The sequence below is a fragment of the Anarrhichthys ocellatus genome, unplaced genomic scaffold (genome assembly GCF_004355925.1).
Source record: "Anarrhichthys ocellatus isolate YVR2014 unplaced genomic scaffold, GSC_Weel_1.0 scaffold40, whole genome shotgun sequence".
NCBI classification, from domain to species: Eukaryota; Metazoa; Chordata; class Actinopteri; order Perciformes; family Anarhichadidae; genus Anarrhichthys; species Anarrhichthys ocellatus.
The window spans coordinates 332092-357839 of record NW_022280070.1 but is presented as its reverse complement, the minus strand read 5'-3'; the positions used below and the strand labels follow the sequence as shown (position 1 = coordinate 357839).

The 25748-nt window shown below is 41.3% G+C and overlaps 1 protein-coding gene across 2 annotated transcripts in view; it reads right to left on the bottom strand.

The window, feature by feature from the left end:
* Positions 1–17514: 17514 nt before the first annotated feature.
* Positions 17515–25748, bottom strand: part of LOC116394739 (protein shisa-8) — an 89431-nt gene continuing 81197 nt past the window's right edge. The window contains exon 6 of one of the 2 annotated variants that reach the window (XM_031868025.1): positions 17515–25545. In XM_031868025.1, the coding sequence (XP_031723885.1) occupies positions 25040–25545 (506 nt within the window). In that variant the 3' untranslated portion in view covers positions 17515–25039. The remainder of the gene's footprint in view (positions 25546–25748) is intronic. The other variant, XM_031868026.1, reaches the window with a different exon arrangement.

Genomic DNA, 25748 nt, shown 5'->3' with positions numbered 1-25748 from the left:
TATATATATATATATATATATATATATATATATATATATATATATATGTGTGTGTGTGTGTAAGCAATATCTCATGACATGGCTGTCATATGTTGTGATTATATCACAGTCATCCGACCCAACTATGCCAGTACATTAGTCATTAGTTTGTTTTTCAGACACGTGATAATGAAAGTGTGAAGGAATTAGACGTCATAGCAGTTGTATGTGGGTATTGTAATGGCTATGAACCAATCAGGTTGCTTCATTTGAGCCACCCATTTTACAAACACTACATAAACTTTGCTGATGCTATAATAATGTGTTGAAATATGTGTCGCTCGCCATCACAGACTTTCTTGCATTGCCATGGCAATTGCCTCCATATTTAATTAAGTTCAGTCTCACAGGAGTCTGGATAAATGTTGTAAGCCACATCAGTAAATGTGATAATTATTCTTGTCCAATCATGCCTGCTCCGACATGGTTTCATCTCTGCTGTAGATGTCAGTTTGAATGACTGTCAATTGGTCCCGGCTGTCTCTTTTAGCATGTACGAGGATATCCTCCTTTGCACCCTTTAACTCTCTCCCTCTTTTCCGTTCTCCATCTCCCTCCTCTACCTCAGCTCATCTGTCATTTGCTCATTCCTTGTATCTTTGTCCTCTTTTACACTTTCACCACTACCAAATATGCCTACCTTCTCCCTTTCTGTTGATTTATCACCTGTTTCCCATCAGATCTCTTTTCTCTGCTAATCTTTTCCTCTCTCAGACCCCTATATCCTTCCTTTGCAGCCCCCCTTTCTCAAAATCCATAATTACCCTGGGAGTTTATGCTTGGCTGCACTCCCTCGGCTTTTCAGGCCTCCTCTCATTTCTTTCCTTGCCTCCTCCTCCTACTTTCTTGACCTTGTTCCTTAACCCCTATCATTTTCGATCATCCATTTTGCTTTCTAGTTGTAATGGGCTTAGACTTTGCAGCTATTACAAAGTAAAAGTTTCTTAAGATGACTGAAAGAAAAATGCACTCATGCAAAGTAAAAGCATATAAACATTACATGTCACGTTTTTTGTTTTTCCGCACGTTGCAAACACACACTCCCAAACAGTGAATTAATTTCTGAGTTATGTATGACTTGCGTTTACTCCGTTTTCATCTCATGCAGAAACCGATTGCTTAAGGGTGTTAGATTAAGACTTTAATGGAAGAACATAGCCAGTATGTAATGCTAATTTGCAGAGGAAAGCAAGATGACAAGAGTGTGAAATCTTTGCTTTTTCCTTCTTCCCGCTCTGATACTGTTTGTCTGTCTGTTCCTTCAGACCAACTCCATCTCCTTCTTTTGTTTACCCCAACTTGTCAGCTCCCTCCACAGGCAACCAACTGGGGACGGCCAACCAGCTGGACAGGTCACCGTTGTGGAATCACTTGGGTCAACAGCTGTTGTGTTCTCCATGTCTGTGTCAAGCCAAGGCCAGAATAAGTGCCATACCCTTGCATAATTACATAGATGCATAAATATATGGAGACATGTTAACTGTCCTCGAGACCGTCTGTCGCATCAGTCACCCTTTGTAGCCGTGTCCTGGAATGCCCTTGGGTTGGACAACGTGTTTGTGCCGATGAGTTCGTGTGTATCCACACACGATCTGGGCCTGTGTGCCCATTCTATTTTGACCTTTAAGTGGCCTCCACTTTTGATCATCGCGGGATCACTTTGGAATAGTTTAACATTTTGGGACATACGCGTCTTTGCTTTATTGCCAAGAGCTACATGAGAACATTGATACCACTCTCATGTGTCTGTTCAATATGAAGCTCACACTTGCAGTCGGCTAGTTTAGCTTAGCATTAAGACTGGAGACCGAGAGAAACAGCTGGCCTCGCTCTGTCCAAAAGGTAACAAAATCCACTGGCCAGCACCTCTAAAGCTCACTAATTTAATAATAAATTATATCTCCTTATTTAATCCGTGCAAAAACCAAAGCATGAAAATGCAAAGTTAGTGTTTTGAGTGCCTTTTTGTACTATTACCAATACTATACACTGACTGCATGCACACCAAAAGCATAAACCATGAATCACACTTTTATTTTGGAAAATATCCTGTGTGGTTCAAACAATCTAAAAGCATTGTAACCATGTAGCTCCGGACAGGAAATTGCCTTTGTGTACCTATACATACACACACACACACACACGCACACACACATGCACACACACGTCTACACTTCAATCGATGTACTGTCGTAACCACTATAGAGCCAATGCTACAGTTGAATCGGGGTTGCAAACTCATTTTGTCCCTCATTAGGAGAAGTGTGTAGTTGCAGAGCTGTGGTGTCGGAGTCTACAGGGACCTGATCTGGTGCCTGCAGACCTGCAGATGTAGAGTGGGGAATGGGGGACAGAGAAGAAGAGTGATGAGAAATGGAGAGGAGAAAAGGAGGTAAGAGAGGGGAACACTTATTACCTGAGAACTAAGGATTGAATGGTCTTTAATGGACACATTGGCTGTTGCAACAATTAGACCTGCTTTTATGTTGACCAGATAAAAAGTCTTTCTGCACACGGGGCCACCCTCTTAAATATACAAGCTGCACATTTTCAAAACGGAACTCCTAGACGTCATATCGAGGTTGTCTCACCCATGTTGGCATGGTACAGATTCAGACTGGGATATAGCTCACTAAAATTAGAACAAGCCTGGAAGCTTTAAATTCCTCAGTAGCAACAGAGCTGCTTTTGTAATTTTGCATTACTCACATTTTCCACTTGATGGCACCAGCTCAGAGCACATCCGACAGCAGTAATATGCAGCTGTTATGATGGTGATTCCAGCTGAACACGCTTGTTTGTCTGGAAGGTATAATAAGACCCAAGGACTTTTTTTAAATGTTGTTTGGGTTTTCTTAACATGATGCCCAATGTAAGACATCACAATCTTGCATAAGAGACAAGACATCAACGCAGCACGTTTCTGTTTTTTTTATAATGCTGGAGACCCAAAAACACTCTTATACCTATGAGATGTATTTACAAAAAAATTCTGACGAGGATTTAAAATTGTGTTGTGTTTTTTTACGACCTTTAGTTCGTCACATTTGAAAGGAAAACTGCACAAGCAGACTCATCTACAGCATGCACACCATGTGCTCACTGATGTGGAGGCGGTGAGAGAAATGTCTTTGCACTCATGAAACCTGTAACTAGGATGTGTCACTACGAATTGTAGACCATGTGAAAAGACGTGGCACTGGAGCGTCCACTTCAATGCTTCAGATAAGTGCACACTGGAGTGTTAGCTGTGAAGACGCTTTATTTGTCGGGAGTAGAGGCACACCGACGGTAGGAATGTTAGACTGAAGTCCAGTGGAAAGAGAAGTAACTGAGGAGAACACTGTTGCCAGTTAACGTTTGTATTATTTACACTAAGTTCATTATTGTACAGTTTGTACAATCTAATACAACAGTACGATGCTATTAATACCTTCGTCTCTGATACGAGTGTGTTAGGAGACAAAAACTGAATACTGAATGCATGTCACACACGTCTGTCTAAATGTCTATGTATTTTTCAGGCTTCCACACTGACAGCTGCAGTGGGATGTTTCTAAAAAGTTAAATTCTATTTGTAGATGTTTCCTGAGGTGAGGCTTGATGCAGACAGGCTAAGAAAGCCACTGGTAGACTATCAGATCTCTGACAGAAAGGCGCTACCAGAGAGTGGACAGAATCTGCTGGGACATTTTAGAGAGAGAGGTTCAAGCCAGCTGGCAGTCCTTACGAAGGCAATTCTCCATGTCCCACAAATGTCTCCTCAGAGAAAACCTTTAGGGTTGTTAAAAAAATAAAAAAAAAGCCACAGGAAATGGAATCAGTACCCACAATGGTACCCTCTATTCTCTTTGGTCCTGCGACATCAACGAGAAACACTGGCTACCAAAACGCTCCAATTTAGAGAGCTGCCAAGTCAGCTGTAATTACAACAGTTTGTTGGGTGAGAGGCACCAGCATGAGCACATATACACTTATGAGAAACAGCACTGAACCTTTTAGATCCTTTCTTTTAGGAATAAAGTTGGTTTGTATTCTGATGGCTAATGCTAATTCTCCACTTTTAGCTGTCACAATTAGGTCACAGAATCTGAGGGGTGTCACCAAATACACCGTAACACAGAGAATAAAAATATATATATATACACAGCACATCTGTTGTAAGCAATAGAGCACATTTTCACAAGTCATTTTTAAAAGGTGCACATATGTATGCACTGAACTACTCTTACCAGTAACGTTTGTGTGCGTGCTATTATCAGTATGTATCTTTTTTGTTATATCAAACATTTATGAGATTTGACATCTCCTTCACATGACAAAAAACAGTCTTCTAATTAACTCCCTTGTGTTGATCCTAGGAAATCACGTCTCTGACCGTTTCTCTGGAGATTCACTGATGGGAAACTACAACTTCAATATGACACCTGGATGACTCTATTCATTACATAAACCCTAAACCCTAATAGGGATGTATGTGCTGATCCAAAAGTATTGGCACTAATGCCAACCTGGCAGTCTGGATTGGTTATTTCTAACGTTAATACTAAGGTTCTCTAGCTATCTTCATTCTAAAGATGTATACATCCATAAAGACAGCTACACATAGATGTACATTTTAAATGATTTTAATCCACCAATTACATTAAGCTGTATACAGGAATCATAATCCCAAAGGGTTCTATACATACATAACACTCAAGAGTAAAGAACGTGTGCACGCACACACGTCTGTAAGTCTATATTTGAGGACTCATTTATCTCATGCAATCCATTGCCTCTAACCCTGACATCACAATCAAATATCTAACCCTCAACTAAATTCTAACCTTAACCCTAAAACGAGTCCTAGAGCAACAGTTTGGGAACAGAATTCCTGCTTCTGGCTAAGAAATAACTATACTGGAAAACCTTGTTTTTACCTTTTCATTTTTGTACGAATTAAACCAACTATAACATTTTAATTAGTGAACTTTAGTGTTGATAGGCAGATTTTGTTAGAGCACGCGCACGCACGCACGCACGCACGCACGCACGCACGCACGCACGCACGCACGCACGCACGCACGCACGCACGCACACTGAGTTAGGACCAAAGGTAACGACGTGCATGGGCAGGTGTGCAGTGGAACGTTTTGGAGTCTGCCCATCGGCGAGACGAGGGCAGGACACACAACAACATCCTGACAGACTTGGTTTCACCAGGACAGCTGAGAAATAAAAGAAGGCCTGCTGCAACACGGCTCAGCCTGAAGTCAAGGGAAGATGCTGATAAATTGTTGATAACTTGTGCATTGTAGCCTACTTACAAAGTGCAGTATTTGAATGCCCTAGCAAGCTTTGTTTTTCAACCTTTAAGAGGAAATGAGCTAGCTTAAAATCACATTCATGAGACAATTTGTCTTATTTCAGATTAGATTTTAGAAGAAATGGCGTATAGTTACAAAATAATTTCACCACAGGTTAAGAAGTGATTATATGGAGTAACTTTGGACGTCAAGCTGAAAAGCTAAAGGCCTTTGGAAAAAATCTGGAGTAATACCTCAAGGAGACATAGGAGACAAATTATGAGGAAGACCAGGTGTCACACATGGGGACAATGACAGACAAATACTTACACAAAGAAGTGGAAAGTCAGTCAAAGAACATAAATAAAAACTGCAGATTGTTAGATGTGATAAAGGAGATTCCCCTGCAGATGACAAGGAATAAAGAATAAAAAAGAGCAAAAGGAAGACACAGGGAAGCTCTAGCAGTTGAAGGGTGCACAGGAACTAGCGAACTGACAAGTTACAATGTTAAACAACTGTCGTGAACCTTGGACCCCTTTGAATAGTTGACATTCTTTTGCTGAATTTCTTTAATGTAACCTAAGGATATGTCCCCTCCAAAAGTGTGGTTGGGAAAGTTACATTAGTTAGAGTCTTAACTGTTGCCTAAAATATTGTCTTTTTTCAAGCAAGCCACAATCCTGCTGCCACAGTAAACCACACGATCATTTAGCCAAACGATATCTTTTGAAAGAGTCTCAAAAAGACTTCCAGCAAACATGAATGAGTGATGATCTCACAGCCATTCTGAGAGAGAGAGAGAGAGAGAGAGAGAGAGAGAGAGAGAGAGAGAGCGAGAGAGAGAGAGAGAGAGAGAGAGAGGGAAATGGCAACAGTATTGACAAACCAATCACAGGGGATGGCAAGCAACCGCCACAACTGCTCTGTTCATGCATTCTTTGAGATGGGAGCGCAGTGTATTTACAGTATGCTGAACAGGCCACCAGCGTGACAAGGCACTGAGCGTCTATTCTGCACCGATTGCTCCATATTTGGTGTTTTTTTTTCTGCTCTCCGATAGTCGAGAAATGTTCAACTTTTGGATAGAACGTTGCACCTGTCACTGTCACTTTTTTACCCAGTTGTCCAATCACAACGGAGTATGTGTGGGACAAATACCACAAAGACCAACCGGAACATGATTGCAACAAGTGCTGAACAACAACAATGGAAGAAATATCAATACACAGACCAGTGGGTCCGTCCTCTCCCTACTTGCCTCAGCCTTCCCCTAATCCAAAGCAAACACTCTACCTTGTGCCGACACTTTGAGTTTTGCAGATCTGACGTGTCATAGCAACCAGACGCAACCAAAGAATCTCAGCTGAAAAACGCTGCGCTTCATTTCTGCATTTTAACAATAAACAAGTATTTAATTAGTTCTAAAACTTGATTCACTGCATGTTCTTTAAGACGCAACAATATACTGAATAATAATAAATAAGCATATAAAATAGCATATGACACTAAAATCAAGATAATGAAACAATTTGCCAAAAAATAAATAATACTGCAATAATACTGCATATCACGCTACGTAAAATCATTCAAACTGTGGTGCAGTGGCTCAGGGTGGATACAATTAGAAGGTGGGTATATAGAAAGTTTGGATGTTTTCTCAGATGTGAGTAAAGAACTGGAGAGCTGCAGGGAGCAGAGCCCTGCACTGTATAGTTGACTTTACTGCGGAGCTGGAACAAGTAGCACCGAGCAACTAAGTGACAGCGCAGCGAACAAAAGATATGAAGCCACACAGAGAAAAAAAACACAACAGAGGGCTGAGTCAAGAGAATGAGAGGAAGGGGACACAAACAGAATTAGATAGAGGAGACACACAGAGAAACGGGCCTGAGGGGAGGGGCATACATAAATAAACACAGCCAGTATTGCAGAGATTAAAATATTTATGCTCTTATGCTAACTATCTCTATCTATCTGCATTTATGCTATGCTTTCCACACATTTTAGGGTGCACATTTTCACATTGCCTCGTCATTTTGATCCATTTCCTGTTTGCTTTTGTCACACCTTCACAGGGCCTTGCTTGGCCACCTTTTTTATATATTTCATACATTTCTGCATTGAAATTCATACCATTCTTTTATTCATACCAATCTTATTTTCACTTTTGTCTTTGTAGCCTTTTGCTACTTGCCGCTGCAATGTGGCATTTTCCTCCCAACCGCGATCATGAAAGATTGATCTCATCACAGCGAGACAGAGGGGCGGGAAAGTAAAAACAGAGAGAGAATTGGTTAGCAGGGAGTATACAGGCCACTGAGCTGCAGTATATCTCACTTTGTATTCTGCTGCTGTCAAGTGTTGTTGTTTTAATTGGAGCCAAAACTCAGCTCAACACAGCAGTCAGATCCTTTCAACCTGACCCCAGAACAACAGATACTCACCCAACACACACAGAGAGGCCCACAGCGACAGACGTAGATAGGATAGCAGAGAAGTAAAACAACAGAGAAATGCAATGAGAAACAGGTCTACATACCGTAATAGAGTTAAATGCAATCATAACTATTTCAATGGATTTTGTTTTGAGAACTTTATGTGTTACGAGCTGACAAGATTGTGGCTACATTTCATGGTATTCATGTATTACCTCCACTCCATATTACTGTCAATCTCCACTGATAATGATTATCTAAAATTAACCATGTTATTTATTTACTAGTTTCTAACATTGGAGTGATAAGGAGTCCGAATACTCTGCACAATTACATGCTTTAATCTCTAATCCTCCGCTACGAGAGGGGATGGGATTCATTTAGCCTCTAAAACAATGTTGATTATGTGCTCGATTGCCTTGGCATTATTGCTTCTAATTCAGCGATCACAAAGACAGTTTGAGTTCAAATCAAGTGAATGGGATCGAAACGTTCATTGTGGCACAGAGGGAACTAACTGCAAGCGGAGTGTGATAAATTAATTCGGCTGCTTACAGGCGCCAAATGCATTGCCAAGTGTAGCTGATTAAAAAGGTGGGGACCTGCATGGGCAATCAGAACAATGGTGCTTTGCAAATCTAAATGTAAATCTAGTCTGACATATTGTTAAATAAAAGAGACTATTTTTGAATGGAAAATGTGTGGAAGAAATGTGGAAGTTGGCTTATCATGGGCCGGCGTGCCTAAAGTAATTGAACTTTTAACTAGTGTTCTGTAATCTTACAGGAAATGGGATTCTGTTAAACTGTATTTCGGTTGAGATGTGAAATTCTCCCTTTGTCATTTAACTGTACCCACTTATCTATGCAGCCAAAGCTACTGTGTATCACGAACTAAGTTACTGTTTTTGTACATTTCTCACAATGTTTGCCTTGTGTATACTTAGTGGAGTGAGCAAATGTGAAAGTGACTGCACCTTCTTCCAGGTGACAAAAAATGAGAATGAAGATAACTGAAGAAAACAATGCTGCTATACCTTTTTCCTCACCCAGAATGGTGAAATCTTTGATGTGTTGGTGAACACCTGGGTTTCTCTCCCTCCCCAAGAGTACCGCTCTTCCAATATGATAAAGGCAGCTGTGTCTACAGTTACTGAGACTTGAATTGTTTTCTGATTTCTGAAATGGAAAGACACCACCACCAATGCAAGATGCAATGTGTCAATTAGCACCAATTCCCCCACACACACCATTACATGCAAGTGTTTTGCTGATTAGACGTATTTTCAGGACTACATACCATGTCTCACTACCTTCTCCTGAATCTCCCAGCATTGTTACACTTGATCACAAAATACTAAATACAATTCCAAGCTTTATGGGCCAAAAAATGCCTTATTAAGCTTATTATGCCTTGTTGAGGGAAATCTCTTTCGCTGCTCCACTTTGTTCACCAGCAAGTAGTCAACTTTGTCCTTTGTTGCTGGGTGAAGGAATTATTTCATCAACACTTTCACATACACACAGTCAGTTGATCCAGTGTTGATACATAAAAATGATGATTGGGATTGGTGCAGCTTTAAGTCTGAAGTCCTCTTTCACGTTTCCTCATTATTAGCCTAATGGCAATTTATTTTGAGTACAACTAGAATTGGGAGGCCTCAGCAAACTTCCAACAAAGCTCAACACAACAGTCCACCTTAAAAACATCTAATCAGCAGGAGTAATCGAAGACATCTGTGGGTGTGCGGGGCCTTGAGTGCTTTTCCAATAATGTCGGTCTGAACTTGACAAGTTATGGATTTAACTTCCGATCTAAATCCGATCGTTTTGTACATACCCCGTCCGAGTTTTTGATACCATGTGCCATATGTTCTGTTGACTGTTTAGCTCTTTACTATAAAAGTGCTGCTTGACTGAACTGCTATGGGAGACAGGTTAGTTATTGTGGAGAGGGAACATCAAAGCTTCACATGAAGCAGATTAATGCTGGTAATTGAGTAGAACAATTGCAGCTCCTGCAATGGCGAGAGACTGTAGTAGTGCTGAGGTAGATTACTACAAAGTGACACAGGGAGTAGTGATGGACAATGAGAAGATTCAGTCATAACCACTGTTTGATTGCTTACTAATCATTTGTACTGCATTTAGTAGCTCTGTGGGTTTGTTTGCATTGAAAAAGAATGATAGGAAAACCAATAGTTTTCCTTTGAATTGGGATATATTTTTAATCTTTAACAAAAACAGCAGGTTTACCAGGATTCATTTTGCAGAATGTATATATTGTACATATTTGGTCATAAATGACAAATCAAAATTTTGACTCACTGATGGCTCACGAGGAAAGGTCTGTCTGTCTGCAGAATATCCGTGCATAATTTCATGTTCAATAGTTGTTGAGATATTTCAGTCTGGGCCGACCAACAGACAAACCGACATTGCCGTCCTTAGAGCCATGCACACCACTATCATGGCTAAAATGGGTTAAAAAACGTGTGAAGTAAGAGGTCAGCCACTCAGGTTTGCAACTGGGAGATTGCAGATTCAATTCCCATGCAGGATGGAAAACTGAATGAGGTTTGTGTGTCTATCTCTCTTCCTTTAAGCAACACGCTGAACTCCCAGCTGGTCGGCGGGCAACAGCAGTTAGCGGCACAGTAAGGAAGTGAAGGAAGTGAAGGAAGATGGTGCTGCAGGAGCATACTCAGCAAAGCTGTGCTGGAGAACATTTGGGAGGAAACGTTCCCAGCAGACACTCACTGATTCATTGTGATCGATTTCTGGTCAGAAGGACTACCGACTGACTGGGTCGCCTGCTACCTGATGAATGACTGGTTTACTCACTGGGAGTGAGGTACTTCCCTTCCAAACACACACACACACACACACACGATCAAGCCAGAGTAATTATGGATGTGTCCAATCACCATGAATTTCCTTAACTTTAATTAATTTTGTGCAGTAGGTCTCGGCTCTATCTATCCATCAGGTTTTATGTGCTGTTTGCTGCCCACCTCTCCATCTCCCATCATTTCCCCTTTAAAGCAGAGGTATTGATTGTGGCTTGTCGTCGCTTTCTGAAGTAGTCCGGAGTGCTTTTATCTGTTCTTCTTTTCTTTATAACCCTGTTGTTCTGGCGCTAAAAGCAAGTGGAATTTGACTTGTCGGTGCAATAATATAAACAGCGTTCCCTTGACATAAACTGTAAAATATATTAAGGATTCAAGAATCAGATAATGCTGCAAACCTGGATCTGTTTTCACTCCAAGTCGTGATAAATGAGGGCAACAAAAGGTGTTAAGTAAATGATCTACGGACAGTAGTGCTATTTTTTAATTTCCTTTGTTATATTGCCTCTGACAATAGAGGCAGGGTGTGCTGTTCTAGAGGGAAAGTGTGGAGAATTAATGGTACAAACTGGTAGATTAGAGGGGGAGGGATGGAGAGTGAGATTCAGATAGATGGATGGAGAAGGAGAGTGTTCTTCCTCAGGAGGCCTGCAGTTTAATTGAGTTTATGAAGCAGTGGATGGAGCAGATTGATGGAGGATATCCATCTAATAGCACCATGATGTCTGTGGACTCTCTTCTTACCCGCTCTGCATCTTTCACCTGGGCCTTTTACTCCCTTTTCCCCTTTATACTTCCTCTATTCATCTCACTTACTGTCCTGCTTCTTTCCGTCTCCCTCCCTCTTTTGTTCTTTGTGTTTTTCTCCTCATTTTTAGATCTTTCTTTCTGCCCTCTTCTATTCACTCTCACACACACACTTTCATACTGTATGGCCAGATCCTTCACACACACACACACACACACACACATCCCCACTTTACAGTCTCCACCATCTCAATTTATTTATCTTTTACCTCCTTTCCGTTCTCAGTCATCTCTTCAGTTACATCTTTACCTCTTTATTCTTATGACACGCCTCCATCTCTGCTTTAGCCTGTATTGTCAGAAGCTCCCTCTACATCTTCTATGATATTATTGTAATATTTTGTAATATATATTTTTATTATCTAAGACATTGATGTCAAATGAAAGTTCACTTTGCAAACAGTAAAATCAAAATAATCAAACGCAAACAAATCATACTAGATTTCATTAATCATGTTGAAATATTGCTGACAACAGGCGGAGTTAAGTGGAGCGGCAATCATTCCGATCGCAGTAGCTGTTCTCGTAAGCAGCAGAGAGTTTAATGAGTTAGGAGTAGAGAGTTCAGGAGAGACCCTGGAGGTCCTCAGATTGTAAATCAAATGTCAGTAAACATTGATTTGGTGATTTGAAGGTTAAAAACTGCTTGAATTTGGTTGTAAAGAAAAAGTTTAAGAGGCGAGGCGAGGCGAAACCCTGAAGTCAATTCTTCAGTTCAATTCTAATTGAAGATCATGAAATTTGGAGATACATGGTTTCTACAGGACAGGAAGGATATTAAAAGTTAAATTCTGAAAGTAACTAAAGCTGTCAGACAATCGTAGTGGAGTAAAAAGTACAATATTTGCCTCTGAGATGTAGTAGTAAAGCATAAAGTTGCATAAAAAGAAAATACTCATGTAAACATGTACTTTGAACTTAAATTTAAGTACACTATTAATGTACTTTCCACCTCTGGTACTGTGTAAATATAAAATATAAATAGAAGTGAGGCTACACATTACAGTCTAGAAAATACTTTGTTTTGGTAATTACCTTAAAACATTTTCATAAATTTTCATTAAACTTTCAAAAATCTTTATTTTCAAGCAGGCACACCCAGAACTTAAAATATAGAAGTTTGCACATTTTCAATGCTTTTTGCTCTTTAAAGCACTCCATTTTCCCTCATGCATTATGTTCATTTCCTCATAAATTCCTCATAAACACACATTTTTACCCCCTTATTCCCCAGTCTCTGTGATATACCTGTTGGGTATTTTATTTATACACTATAAACTTAATAACTATACAGTTATTTGTAGACTGTGATCTAAAATGTTGTTTATTTGAAATAAGCGACACAATTACACACCCATGCATGCGCACACACGCACACACACACACACACACACACACACACACACACACACACACACCTAAATCTGTTTTGTCAGCCTGTTACACTTCTGAATGTGTGTTGACAGCTGGTTGCAGACAGAGAGCTGACCAGATTGATGAAGCTGTCGCTGGCCAGGCCTGCAGAGTTGCAGATTTGCATGTGTGTGTGTGTGTGTGTGTGTGTGTGTGTGTGTGGCTGGCTGGCAGGCTGTGTGTGTGCTTGTATGAGAGGAAATTTATTGATTGAAGATTAGAGCACAAGAAAGAGAGAGGGAGACGTCTTTGGGATGGAGCAATGTGAAAGAGGGGAAATGATATGCTAATGAATACGTATGAATAAAAGAGCAGAGAGTGAATATGTGTATGAATGTTAGTGTGCACCAGTGAGTGCTCTTCTTTCCATGTACACATGAATTGAACAGTCTCCTTCTGTTCCTGATGATGTTCAGTGTCACTGTGATTATAACAATACACACCTTAATGCCTCAATGCTTCTTATTTACTCTTAACCACCTCTTAACCATTTCAGTTCTATCGAGTGCCTTCCTGATAAGCAGCTTATTAACTAATTAAGGTTGCTTAGGCAATACTGAACAGAATACTTATAAATACACCTGATCTGACAAAGCAGTGAAGACTAGGATACAAATATATAAACAGACAAAAGAAAGAGGGGAAAAAGAAAGGACAAAAACATTCCTCAAACTGAAAATACAAAAGTTGCTATAGAGTGAAAATGTAATTACTAAACTAAGAGGAAAGAATATTTTGTGTCTCAACAGAAATATTCTTTAAAAAAAACAAGACAGAGTCTATTTTAGATTAGCGTGTTAGCATGCTAACATTTGCTAATTAGCAACAAACACAAAGTACTGCTGAGGCCGATGGGAATGTGATAAACCATTGCATTGTATTGGACAAATTTGACCAGATGGTGGCGCTAGATGAAAAGTCAGGAGGCCACCAAAATGATTACAATTCATTCTGAGGGGGCTTGAATGTCTGTAGCTAAATTTATGGCAATCCATCCAGTTCCATAGTTGTTGAGATATCTCAATCTGGACCAAATTTAGTCTGGATAATACCATCTCAGCAGCATCTAGCATGGCTAAAACTGAAAAAAAGTAAGGGTCTTTGTTTGTAATGGCTCAGTGGACTGGCCTCTGGTTGGAAATGAAAACCAGTAAAACCCACATGCTTATGGCCCTCCATGTCACTTAGCCCATCAAACCACCAGGCTAAGCACTTCCTCAGCTCTCCATGGCCCAGTTTCCAGCTGCGAACTCTTCAGTCAACTGCAGCATTAGCTGGATTAACCTCCAGGCACACTCTGGTTGTCTGTCTTCCTCCTGCAGCACCAGACTCAAAGCTGTCCTTTGGTTCTTCCTGCCTTTGCCCATCTAGCTCTCTTTCTCTCTCCACAGCTTATGTTAAATTCTGTTAGTTCTGCGGCAAACGCACGCCTCTCGCTTCTCTCTCCTCTCTCCCTGTGCTGCTGGAAATGTCATCTCCCTTTTCTCCCAGATATCCTTTGTTCTTCCTTTCTTCTCCTGGTATTATCTATCTCAGTCTCATTCTTGCGATCATTCTTTTTTTTTGACAATATTTCTTTAGAGAGGGGATATTTCCTCCCATTTTCCCCTCCCTTCCCTCCTCCTCGTCTGGATTTTTGGTGTTTTGTTTTTTTTGTTCCTCATTCATTTGGTTCTCTGCCCTGTTATTATCGACTGCAGTGAGTGGCTTTGTGTGGCAGTTCCTGTCTTATCTGGTTCTGTCAGGTGCCGGTTAAAATCCATTCAGCGCTAGGATGCACAAAGGTGGGCTGGTAAAATGCCAGCTCTGCCTCCACACTGCAATGGGAGGAACATTTCTTTAGCTGGACACTGTATGGCCCCAATGTGTCTTGATTTCCTCCTCTTCTCTCTCTGTTTATCTAACCATCAGTGGAAAAATGGAGGGAATTATTTGGATTTGATGTTGTTACTGTGCTTGTGCTGTATCCTTAACTTTAAACATTTTGTTTTGGCATTTATATCTTTATTTTACAGTTTTAAAGGCAGATAATGGAAATGCAGTATGACACACTGTCAAAGCACTTTGTGAACTCTGTTTTTAAAAGGTGCTGTAAAAATAAAGTAATTATTATTATACAACAAATGCCCCAAGGTTAGAATCAATCAAAGCACGTTGCAGTGATGTGCCACGAATAAAGGCATTCCAAAATGCTTCTCATCTAGGGATGCACCGATACTGTGCTCATGTATTCATACTCGTAATCGTCAATCTTCTCCAATACAACCACTTTAGTCTCCACCGAATCAATTACTTTAGCTGCAAGGTTTTCAGCTGTTAGCGAGTTGAGAGTGAGAGCGTGTGTGAGACGATGGAGTATGGAGTACGCAGTAACGCTGAAGCTGCGAATGTAGCAGTGCAGCTTGTGTACAGTTTATTTGTCAGTGAATATATGCAACAACTCCTCAACACCCAAGCCATGTTCGCATGTCTTGCTCTCCAGCCACCTGCTGATCAAATTGAAGGTTGGCCTCGAAGCTATAGTGACAACAGAGGCTCAAGCTCTCTTAAGATGGGCTGACCTCTAAGGTGGACCAGCTGTTCTCCCTTCATTTTTAATTTCTTTTAACCGTTTAACCGATACCATTAAACAGTCAAAATTATTTTTGCCATTAGCATTCTTTTGGAGTAATGTTTCAGGCTACCTGATGAATGTAAGTCCAATACTCATACTCCCTTTAGCTCTGTTTTGTCTCTACCTCCGGAGGATAATATCTAGCTTGTTTGATTCTCATATGACAAGTACAATTTTCTGCAGAGAAAAAGCGCCTATTGATTGGATGCAGAATTGTTTTATATGATACATTCCGAGATAACAATTATATTGCTTTCTCAAAGGTTTGTTTTTATATTGCCACTAAAATGCAGAGTTCCTGCATTAGTATTGGCGAGATGGCTGAATGAGTAACGGTAATGCAATATTCCAGTGTCCTCTGACCTGAATAACAACATTTATACACTGGTACTGAGCCCCAGGATCCTCGCCATGGGCGAGAGAGAGAGAGAGAGAGAAAGAGAGAGAGAGTGAGAGAAAGAGATGGAGAAAGAGAGAGAGTTTATTTTTTTGCTCTCTGTGATGGATTTGGTCCAAACCCTTGAGACACACAAATTAACTGTGACATTTATGACAGCTGGAGATGATGTCCACTGCCCTGCCTGCTCTCACTCACACACACACACACACACACACACACACACACACACACACACACACAAAGCCCAGTGTGTTGCATCCTTGGACAACTGTTTCCAGTTTCTTAGATTAATGAAGCTATTACTCATATATGGATTATATATCTATTGGGTATCTAATGTATGTGCCATGTGTACTATTATAATTAATATTATTGTGTTGTCATTTTCTTGCAATTGTGAACGTGAACAATTATTACAACGGGTTGAAACACTTGCATGACTATTAGTGTGGGGCAAGGGCTTGGGGGCTAAAGTGGAGGTTTATTCTATACTTGCATCTTTTTCAGAATTTAAGAGCACTTTGAATTAAAATATATGCAAAAAACGCTGTGAATTTTTCTTTGAGCCCCGCTGGCAGTGAAAGCTGTGTCATTATGAAGAATGCTATGTTAATAAAACCAAAGTCGAAAAGTGCCTTTCCGCTCTGTGTTTCTAAGGCCACGGGCCTCCAGGGACACGCATCCTGTTTAATCTCTTGGCTGGGTTGTTTATTGACACGACACTGTTTTCTACATTGTTCTGCAGCGATGTGTGTTCATGTGTGAACATCTGTTACTCCTCTGTCTTTTACACATTACTTACTTTGTGCACATTAGATATGCTTATTTTGCTCTATTTCTTTCAGCCATGTGCATAAAAGACAGCATAAGCGATTCAAATGCTTGTTTTTTTTACAAAGAAAGACAACACAATAATATTTGAGGTCAAATCTCTGTCTCTAACTCACCCTATGTTGTAATGCTTTCTTTATTCTCTTTGTCTCCCTCCTGCTCTCGCTGCACACTGACATTTCTGCAGGTCAAAAGCAATACAATGTCTAGTTCACAGCATGTCTTTATTGCAGGATAAATGGGCAGTCATATTATCAGTGTCAGAACCAATTAACGAACTCATCTTAAATATGTTAAATGTACGCTGCAGGTTGAAAATAAATTGAGTCAGATGACTGTGCAGACATTCATAACTGGATTAGTCTATTGATCCGGCCGTGAGGATGTTGCTGCACTTAGTAAGAAATAATTAGTTACAGTCGGTCAATTAGATACCACGCCTGATGAATTGTGTATGGTGTCTCTCATCAATCACTATTTAACAAAACTGTTCTTAATGCATTAGGATTGAACTTTACCTCTGTCGTGTGTGGGCAGAAGGGATTGGTCTTCTGAAACAAGGAAACAAGACGACGCAAAAGGATTTTTTAACGTGCTGTCGGATGACATCACACTCTTAAGGGCTCTGAAACACATGCTGCCAGCTCGCTCGAAACCCAAGGGAAACACATCGAGTCAAATCCCAGATGATGTCAGAACAAATTAAGAGGCCACAAGCCTCTTTGGGATATCCAGACTTTAGGCTGTGTGTTACAAAGACATAGGAAGAGAAAAGAGAAGAGGAAAAAAAGAGAGAGATGTTATCTTTCCCTCCCTTGTCCAGCTGAAAACAGGTGATATTAGAGGATGAGGAAACTGGCATTCCCTTTTCTCAGTTCCTCATATTCTAACCTTTTGGTATGCCTGTCTATCGTTTTGTTAAATGTTGTGACTTTCTGTCCTTTCTGTTTCAATGTGCGGCACTTAGCAGCAAACCTGAAAGCATATTGTGTCGGGCGTCGAGCTTGGGAACTCTCTAACTGGGTCAAATGAAAGCTTGAAGCAGATCTTTTGGGCTGCAGCTTGTAGGAGGCAGCAGTTCCTATTCTAGCACTACCACGAATGTTGTTGTCACGACCATTTAATTAGGTTTCTATCATCAGTCAATGAGAGTCAGTGCTTTTGGGGGTTATTTTGTGATGAAGTTTCATAATTTACCCAGCTGGTGAACCCACTCATTTAAAATATTTATCTTCTTGTATTTCCCTGAATATTTTTTTGACAAGCTCCAACAAGCCTGAACTTGGTGAATATCAGATGGAGCTTTTACCTGTAATGTCTGCAAGATCCGTTCTGGCAACTGTTGGTATATTTCCTTTTCTGCGTTGAGTTTAATCCTGTGAAAAAGTGTAGAAAATAAGTCATGACATGTTGCCAAAAACGGATGTTTGCTGTTGATGCTTAAAAATATTTGAACTATTACACTTACTTGTTGATTCCCTGAAAATGTCTCAGCTACAGTCAGCACTTAGCCTAGCTTAGCTTAGCATACTGACTGGAAAAAGGGGGAAAAAGCTAGCCTGGCACAAATTTCCGGTACGCGGATGCATACGTTGCTTGCTGCGATAATTACATTTCTTGGGGAGGTGTGTTCATGTGTTTAAGGTGGGGAGGAATTTTTGTGACAAAGGTCAACATGTCACAGGAGTCAGAAGACTCTGTTTACTGATTGGCTGCACATCATGGCGTAATCCAAACTGAGCTCAAAGTAGCTTTCCGTAGACATTGCATGGCAGCTCACCACATGCCACGCTTCGCCACTGCTCTGGTGTGTTTTTTGGCATATAGTATCTAATGCCGGATCTCAATTTGTGTTTTCACGTAGTTACACTTGCTATTTTGAGTGCATAAGTGCGTTCACACTGACATGTATGGCAAAATGCAATGCACTATTAGTACCTGGATAGTATACGCTTAACAAAGAGTTGAGTGTGGAAACTTCTCACCTTTAATGGTTGCCATCTTGCAATTTTCGATAAAAAGAAGAAGAATTCGTCATTTCTGGTAAGTGCACAACAGCCATGTTCTATTTGAGACAACACTACCCTTAAATCCAGTGTAGTACAGTCTACATGGAAGTGTACCAACCAAAGTTTCTGAATTGAGACACAGCACGACTCAGCAAGAAAGCGAACAAGCGTATTACCCAAAATGTCAAACTGTAATTTTAATAATCTAGTTTAGGCTGTCACAAAAAGGTCTTTATGTTAGCATTTATTTAAAATATTGCTCCTCCTGAACAGAAACAGCCAGTTCACACATGCACGATTAACAAATGAATGGTATATTTCTCGAAAGATTTATTCAAACAGGACACATGGGCCAACGTCGTATGTTTGCCTATAGACAGTTCAGCCAGTTTGTCAGTCAAAACTTTATTTATAGAGCATTTTGTATGCATGAAAATTCTGTTCACATCCCGTCATCCCTAAAAAAAAAAAAAAAAACCTCTAGAGAAATTTGTCTTGAGTTACAGAGAGTGATTGCCCAGTCTGTTTTTTTATATCTATAAAAAGCCCTTATATAAGCTGAGTAGTCAACAAATTTCACAGCAGACAAGTGGTACAGCATACATATATACACAAGTAGTACATAGCAATCCAAGGCAGCCTATTGCTGCCCATTACAAATTATCATGAAACGTTGCATGAATTATTTTTTTTGTCATTTTTTTGCAGATGCAAAAAGCTGTACAAGAAATCACTGACTCTTCCTTTCATCTTTCAGCTAATGTGTTGGCAAAGCACTTGGATACTATGCAATATCTTTTAACATTAAATACATGAGTGCATGTATACCATACAATGTAACTCAAAAGATCACAAGCTTCAAACATATGACATCCTCTGGTGGTAAAGGAAGGTGAGTAGGGGGAGGGTTGAAGGGTGCGCAGCCGTGAGTCTAACATCTGGAAGCACTTTCCATTAGTCAAATGAGCTTTTTTTTTGTTTTTGACAGGAGATTAATCCTTGAAAAAACACATTACAAAAAACCAAACTGACAGAAAACAAAGAAACAATTGAACCATACACCATAATCTATATATTGCTAGGGATCATGGAGCCCAAGTATGTCTACCAGGTTGCATTCGGATAACCCGTGGTAGAATACTTGCATTGTTTCTTTTATAGAGAGAAAGTTTTACAAACAACAGTCAGTTAGCTCTGAGATGAGCGAGTGGCGCCATAGTCTGTCGTTAATCAGGAGAGATTGAGTAAGCGCACTCTAAACTGATGATCCAAACAGTCTCAGCATTCTCACTGTGTTGGATGTTTAAGCATCAGTTAGGTGTACTCAGTTTCCCCTGATTCAAGGCTTTTGGTCCTGTTGCGTACCACAAAGTTGTGGACATCATATGGAAGATATATAATTACTGTAGCTCTTGTGTCTTGTTTCGTGTGCATGTATGTGTGCGTGTATGTTTTTGCATGTGTTCCAGTATTTACATTGTCTACAACAGAGGCAAAACTGTGGCTCATCAGAAGCTGTTCCGGTCTAATTTATTCAGCTTTACCAACTGCTTTTCCAGGCAGTCCTTTGCCTGAAGGGAGTCATCGAGTCCATTCAGCATGGAGAAAAAAAGTCTGCATCCTGGATGCCTGGCAACAGGGAAATTAACACTAAAAATGTGTTTTTCCAGCACATCAGCAAGAGTGTTTCTTGTGATTGTGGCACGTCTGATGCGCATCTCCCAAAGACCAAGAAGATAATCAAGAATCTGCCGTTCACAGTGCTTGTTGTTTAAACTCTGTCGGGAAAATCATTGTGAGCAATGTCAGCCAACGAAACTTGAGGAAAGTTGAGAAGAAGTTTTGCTGGTAGCCTGTCCTCAGGCTCTGTTTGTCCTGAAGGACTTACTGTAGATTCCTGTTATTGTAAATCCTGGAGCAAGTGTTGCCTTTGTGTCAAACCTCCGGTGCTGTTTGTTAAGTCAACCAGAGAATGAAAGGGTCCATGTCTTCCAAGACCCAAGCACAACAATAGCTATGATGCGGAAATTGTGCAATTCAGTAAGTAAAGACCGACTTCCCCCCTTTCAGCTACAGTCACACCATGCGTTTGAAAGCTGGTTGTTTGAGTACATCAGAGAGATAAAACCCAGAATTAATGTTTTTTAGACGACCCAAACAAATCCAAATGAAAAACAACCATCGCCATATCAGCTGAGTCCATGCAACACCGCCCAATCTTTTGCTCAGCTCTCCGCTCGGTTTGAACGCACCCACACCCTCATTAGCGCTCACCCTTTAAACTCCGAGGAGGACTCCAGACAGAAAGACATAGAGAGAGAGATAAGGATAGGGTGAGGACGGCTGGGCGCTTATTGCTTTACCGACGCATATTGCTTGTTTACTCGCTGTCATTCCTCGTTTGTTCTCAACCTCTAATGCATTCCGAGGGATTAAGGACAGACCCCACAGAATATTTTGGTAGGGCTGTTAGAGGCCAGAAATCTTTTCATACATATGGAGTGACCCACTTAAAGTGTGGCACCCAATGAAAGTCAAAGAGAAAGGGAAGCCGTGGAGAAGAGACCTGCTGCAACATGGTACATTACATACAGTGCAGTGCTGGCGAGAGCATAAGCGCAGATGTGTTTGATGCATATTCACAACATGCATATCCCATCCATGCTTTTGTATTCATGATCCCCACTCTGTGCTGATCCCTTATTACAAAAGCATTGCCGGCAGCTCCAAGCACCACTACAGCAGCCTCGCTTTGCAGGTTTTTCACATCTTGGAGAGGTACAGTGGAGAAGCCATTGCAGCATTACAAACAAGCATTATATTGCTAAGTTATTCTCTCCAGTTAAAGTTGTATTCTGTCGCTCGCTTTATTTGCTTGTGTACATCCACGGCTCCATTAAATTGAGATGAGAAAATGAGGAATTTGGCAGACAGACATTTCTGCTTGGGAGAAAAATCAATGGATTCAAAAATGTATATCTCTTTTACATGAAAGTTTTAAGGTAGCAGGTCTGCACCAGCAAAGCTCCAGATGTGAATAATGTATTGTAAAGCATCTGGTCATTCATGTCTGTGTTTGTGGATGCCAGTGTGTGAGTGTTTTCTTTTGAGTGTGAGAGCTTGAGGTTTGCTTGCATGTGCGTGTGAGCATGAGGGTGTATTAGGGAGTAAATCTGGAGTCTGCCCTGTGACTGACTCTGTCATTAATAATAGTTTGCCCCCCCCGCATGCTCTGAGAACCCAGTGAGAATACCATGCTTTACAACAGCTTGGAGCACTGGGTACCAAACACCAGACAAGTGCTTGGTATCCATCGCTCAACTTTCATGGACATGGATGCACAGAGCGAGGTCCGGGGGGGTAGAAGACAGTCTGTCAGGAGGCTGCCAGGAAGTGGAAAAAGAGAGAGAGAGAGAGAGAGCGACAGAAGAGAGACTGAAAGAGAGAGGGAGCGAGAGAAAGTGCTAAATAGTGTGTGACTTCTGGTAAGCGCTGCCGTTTGATTAGGTTCCACCACCTGTCTGATGTGCTATAGCATGTGCCAGGCATATGCACTGCGGCATAGCTGGTGTCCTCACGATAACAAATGAAGGTGAATTCAATCAGTGAGTCAGGCTGGCTGTTGGGCTGTTCTGAACAGTGGAGGAGGAGGGGAGAACATGTGGTGTGGAGCTGGTGTGGAGATTTTGAAGGTTGAAAAGCAGCTGAAGCAAGCAATTGTCAGCATGTGACAAGTTACTTGAAAAACGTAATATAATGTCAAATATATTACTATAAACAGTAATGACTTTACTAATCCCTCAGAAGCAAGTTAATCGTTACACTATTTGCTCCATTAATTTGATCATCCAAAGAGAAATTCCGGTATGTCAACGTATTTCCCATAGATGTGACTCTACAGGTCATGCAAACTTTGCACTCGCCACCTCCACTCTTTCAAACGGTTGTGTCGGAGTCTGACTAAAAGAAGCCACCTGGAGCGGCCATTGTGGCTAACTGTATAGGGATCTACATCCGAGGCATCATTTATTATTATTGTTATTATTATAAGGATTATTACAGGTCATTTCACTTTGATTAAATGGAACCGCACACATCAGACGAGGAGCTAAATCAAATGGAAGAAAGAAAGAGAACTGAGCTGTCCTGAAAGACATACTTCAGGAAACATGTGGTGTAACTGCTGTCCTGGAAAATGCGCCAGGTTGAAATATACCAGAATTTTCCTTGAAAAAACAACACGTCATAATTTCTGTATTTAATTAAGTAGAGATAGAAGAAATAGATTTTGGTTTATCAAATAGCCAGCCTAGAGTTTGGAGGTATTTACTGACCATCAACAGCTAGCTTAACGTTAGCCCCGGTGACTGCACGCAGCTCTCCAGAAGTCCACACGATGAAGCTTTGGGGTTCATATACCCTTCAGCCTTGAACAAAAGCAGCTGAGTCCTGAATGTGGCTATCGCTAGCGAGCCAGCAAAGAACACGCAACATTTAAATAGCATAAAAGCATCAAAACTTACAATCTGGTAATTTCCATGCCAAAAAAAACTAGATGTGTTTACCGTGTTTGAAAGCATTAAAAGCAGGAATTAAATCACTTTTCGTTCACTGGATGCAAAAGGACAGCATTACAGGGACTGAAGTAAATTGCAGTGCACTGACAAGTGGTTTCAGCCGCTCAGATTATGTTAGCATTGCAGCAGTAAACACATGCATCAAACAGCTGCGTTTAGGAATAGCCATACTGTGAAAAGTAACGCATCGCTGCTTTTTTTCTTCCTACATCCATAAACATTATGACATCCAGACATCATAAACATCCAGACATTATGAAATCATGTCTCTGCAAACTTGTGGATCCGTCTGCTGAATAGAGTCAAATGCAAAAACGGATGTACATGATCTATATTCAGAGAACATAATTTCACTTCCTGGTACAACTAAATGTTTGTACCAATATGCAGCATTGGCTGACATTTCTCTGAAACAAACCCAGCCTCATTTTTTAAACTAGTGTGGAGCAGAGAAGGAGGAGAGAACGCAATGACTTCATAACAACCTATCAGGATACATGGACTCGTTAGCTCCCTTTCTCTGGATCGTGACCCATCGTGGGTTTTCTTTAGAGGTTAACATCAACAGTAACACAAAAGATAGTGACTGAAGTGAGCAGCTCAAAAAACCAATACTAATACCAACAGAGCGCTTGCTAAATCACTTTGCCAGTTTCAGAAGATCAGTTTGTGGAGAGACAAGTGTGTTTCTCTTTGTGTGTCACTGGGAGGTGCCTGTGGTCTCTGAGACTGCTGGGAACAGTCTGTAGTTTTTGACAAGTGTGTGTAGTGTGTGTGTGTGTGTGTGTGTGTACACGGTTCAGATCCTTCTCATCTCATTTGCCTGGAATGAGATGAATAACCAACTCCCTCCTACCAGCCTCTCTGACAGTTTCCGAAAAAACAGCAGGTGATTTTTACTGGGGATGCCATCCCCCTTGTTAGCAAAATGACCAAAATGCATGCCCCTTGTTAACCTGACATCACCCCTCTCCATCTCGTAGTAGCAGAGAGAGTGCAGTGGCAGAGGGGTTGTTTAGTTGAATATGTTAGTCTAGTCTGCCTTACTCATTGATCCTTTATCTCACTGAGGTTTGTGCAAGTTAGAATCCACGGCCCCGACCTTATGGCTCTGAAATATCAGTAGCCTCCACCGGGCGCGGCTGCGCCACATTCCGGCTGTGCCGCCAGCGCCGGAGCTGATCGTGGCCACTCTAGACTTGATTCCATTTTGTGATTCCACCAGACCCGCCGCAGTGTGTTTCAGGAGTGTCCCAAAAGCGGCTATCACTGTGCTGTGTTATGATAAATCCATGGTGCTGTCCATGGTGCTGAAGTAGCAGATGGGTAGTTTGTGGGGTAAATAGTGTGTGTATGCGGGATTTGAACGTTTGTGTGTGGTGGAGTGGTGCTACAGAGCTGTGCAGAGGTGCAAAGGGGTTGAGAGCAGAAGAAGGGGAGAGCTGTGCCAACACAATGAGAGCCTCAATTATTTAGAGGAGCGGCCAGGTTCAAAGAGTCACAGCCAGCACCTGCCGATCCACCACCTTTTGTTTTGATCCAGTGGTCATAAAATAACACAAATATCACTGACATTATTATTATTATTATTGTTGTCAACAATGATGAGGAAAATGTAAAAAAAAAAAAAAAAAATCTGATTATACACGATATTTGCTTTCTCTCCTCTCTTCATTACGGCTTTGGATATAACAGATATCTGAGCATTTCTTTGAAAGTTGCTTACAACTCCACTTGGTTTCCTCTTCTGTCTCTTCACCCATTCATCCCCATGTTCAGACAGTGACCTCCGTCTTGCTGTTGGTGGGCAGTCCCTTGTGCTTGGGGTGCACATGTGGCGAGTGGCTGTAGCCCATCGGCTGCGAGAAGAGCTCGGGCAGCGTCTCGATGCTGAACTGCCTTTTGTTGGAGTAGGCCAGGCGCCGGCTGTTCTGCTGGTGCAGCGGCTGGTGGTGCTGCTGCTGGATCTGGATGGGGTGGTGCTGCTGCCCCTGGAGGCTCATGTGGGTGGCCACCGGGTGCTGGATGTGACTCTTACTGGGGTCCCATGCTTTGAAGGCCGAGCTGGAGGTGAGGGGGTGGGTGTTTGTCTTGGAGATCTTGGGCTTGGGGATCTGGGAGGCGTTGATTGTGATGGCCAGTGGCGCGTGGATGTCGGGCGGCGGGAGGAAGGGCTTGTCCTTGGGGTGGAAGTTGATTGGCTGGAACGTGGGAGGGGACTGGCGGTGGGTGTAATCCACCATTGGGTAGCTCTTGTAGTAGTCTCTTGCAGCAGTTGTGTCTGGAGGATGGGGGAGACAGTAGAGGTCGAATAATTAAGGCAGAGGTTAAATTAGAATAATGACAAGTTAAGACAGTAAATAATAAAAGCAATCAGTGGTGAACGTCACCTTCACCTCACACCTATATCATCTGACTAATTTAACAGTGTATGTTTTGTGTGTGTGTGTGTGTGTCTGTGGCATTTATCACATTGTGACCCTG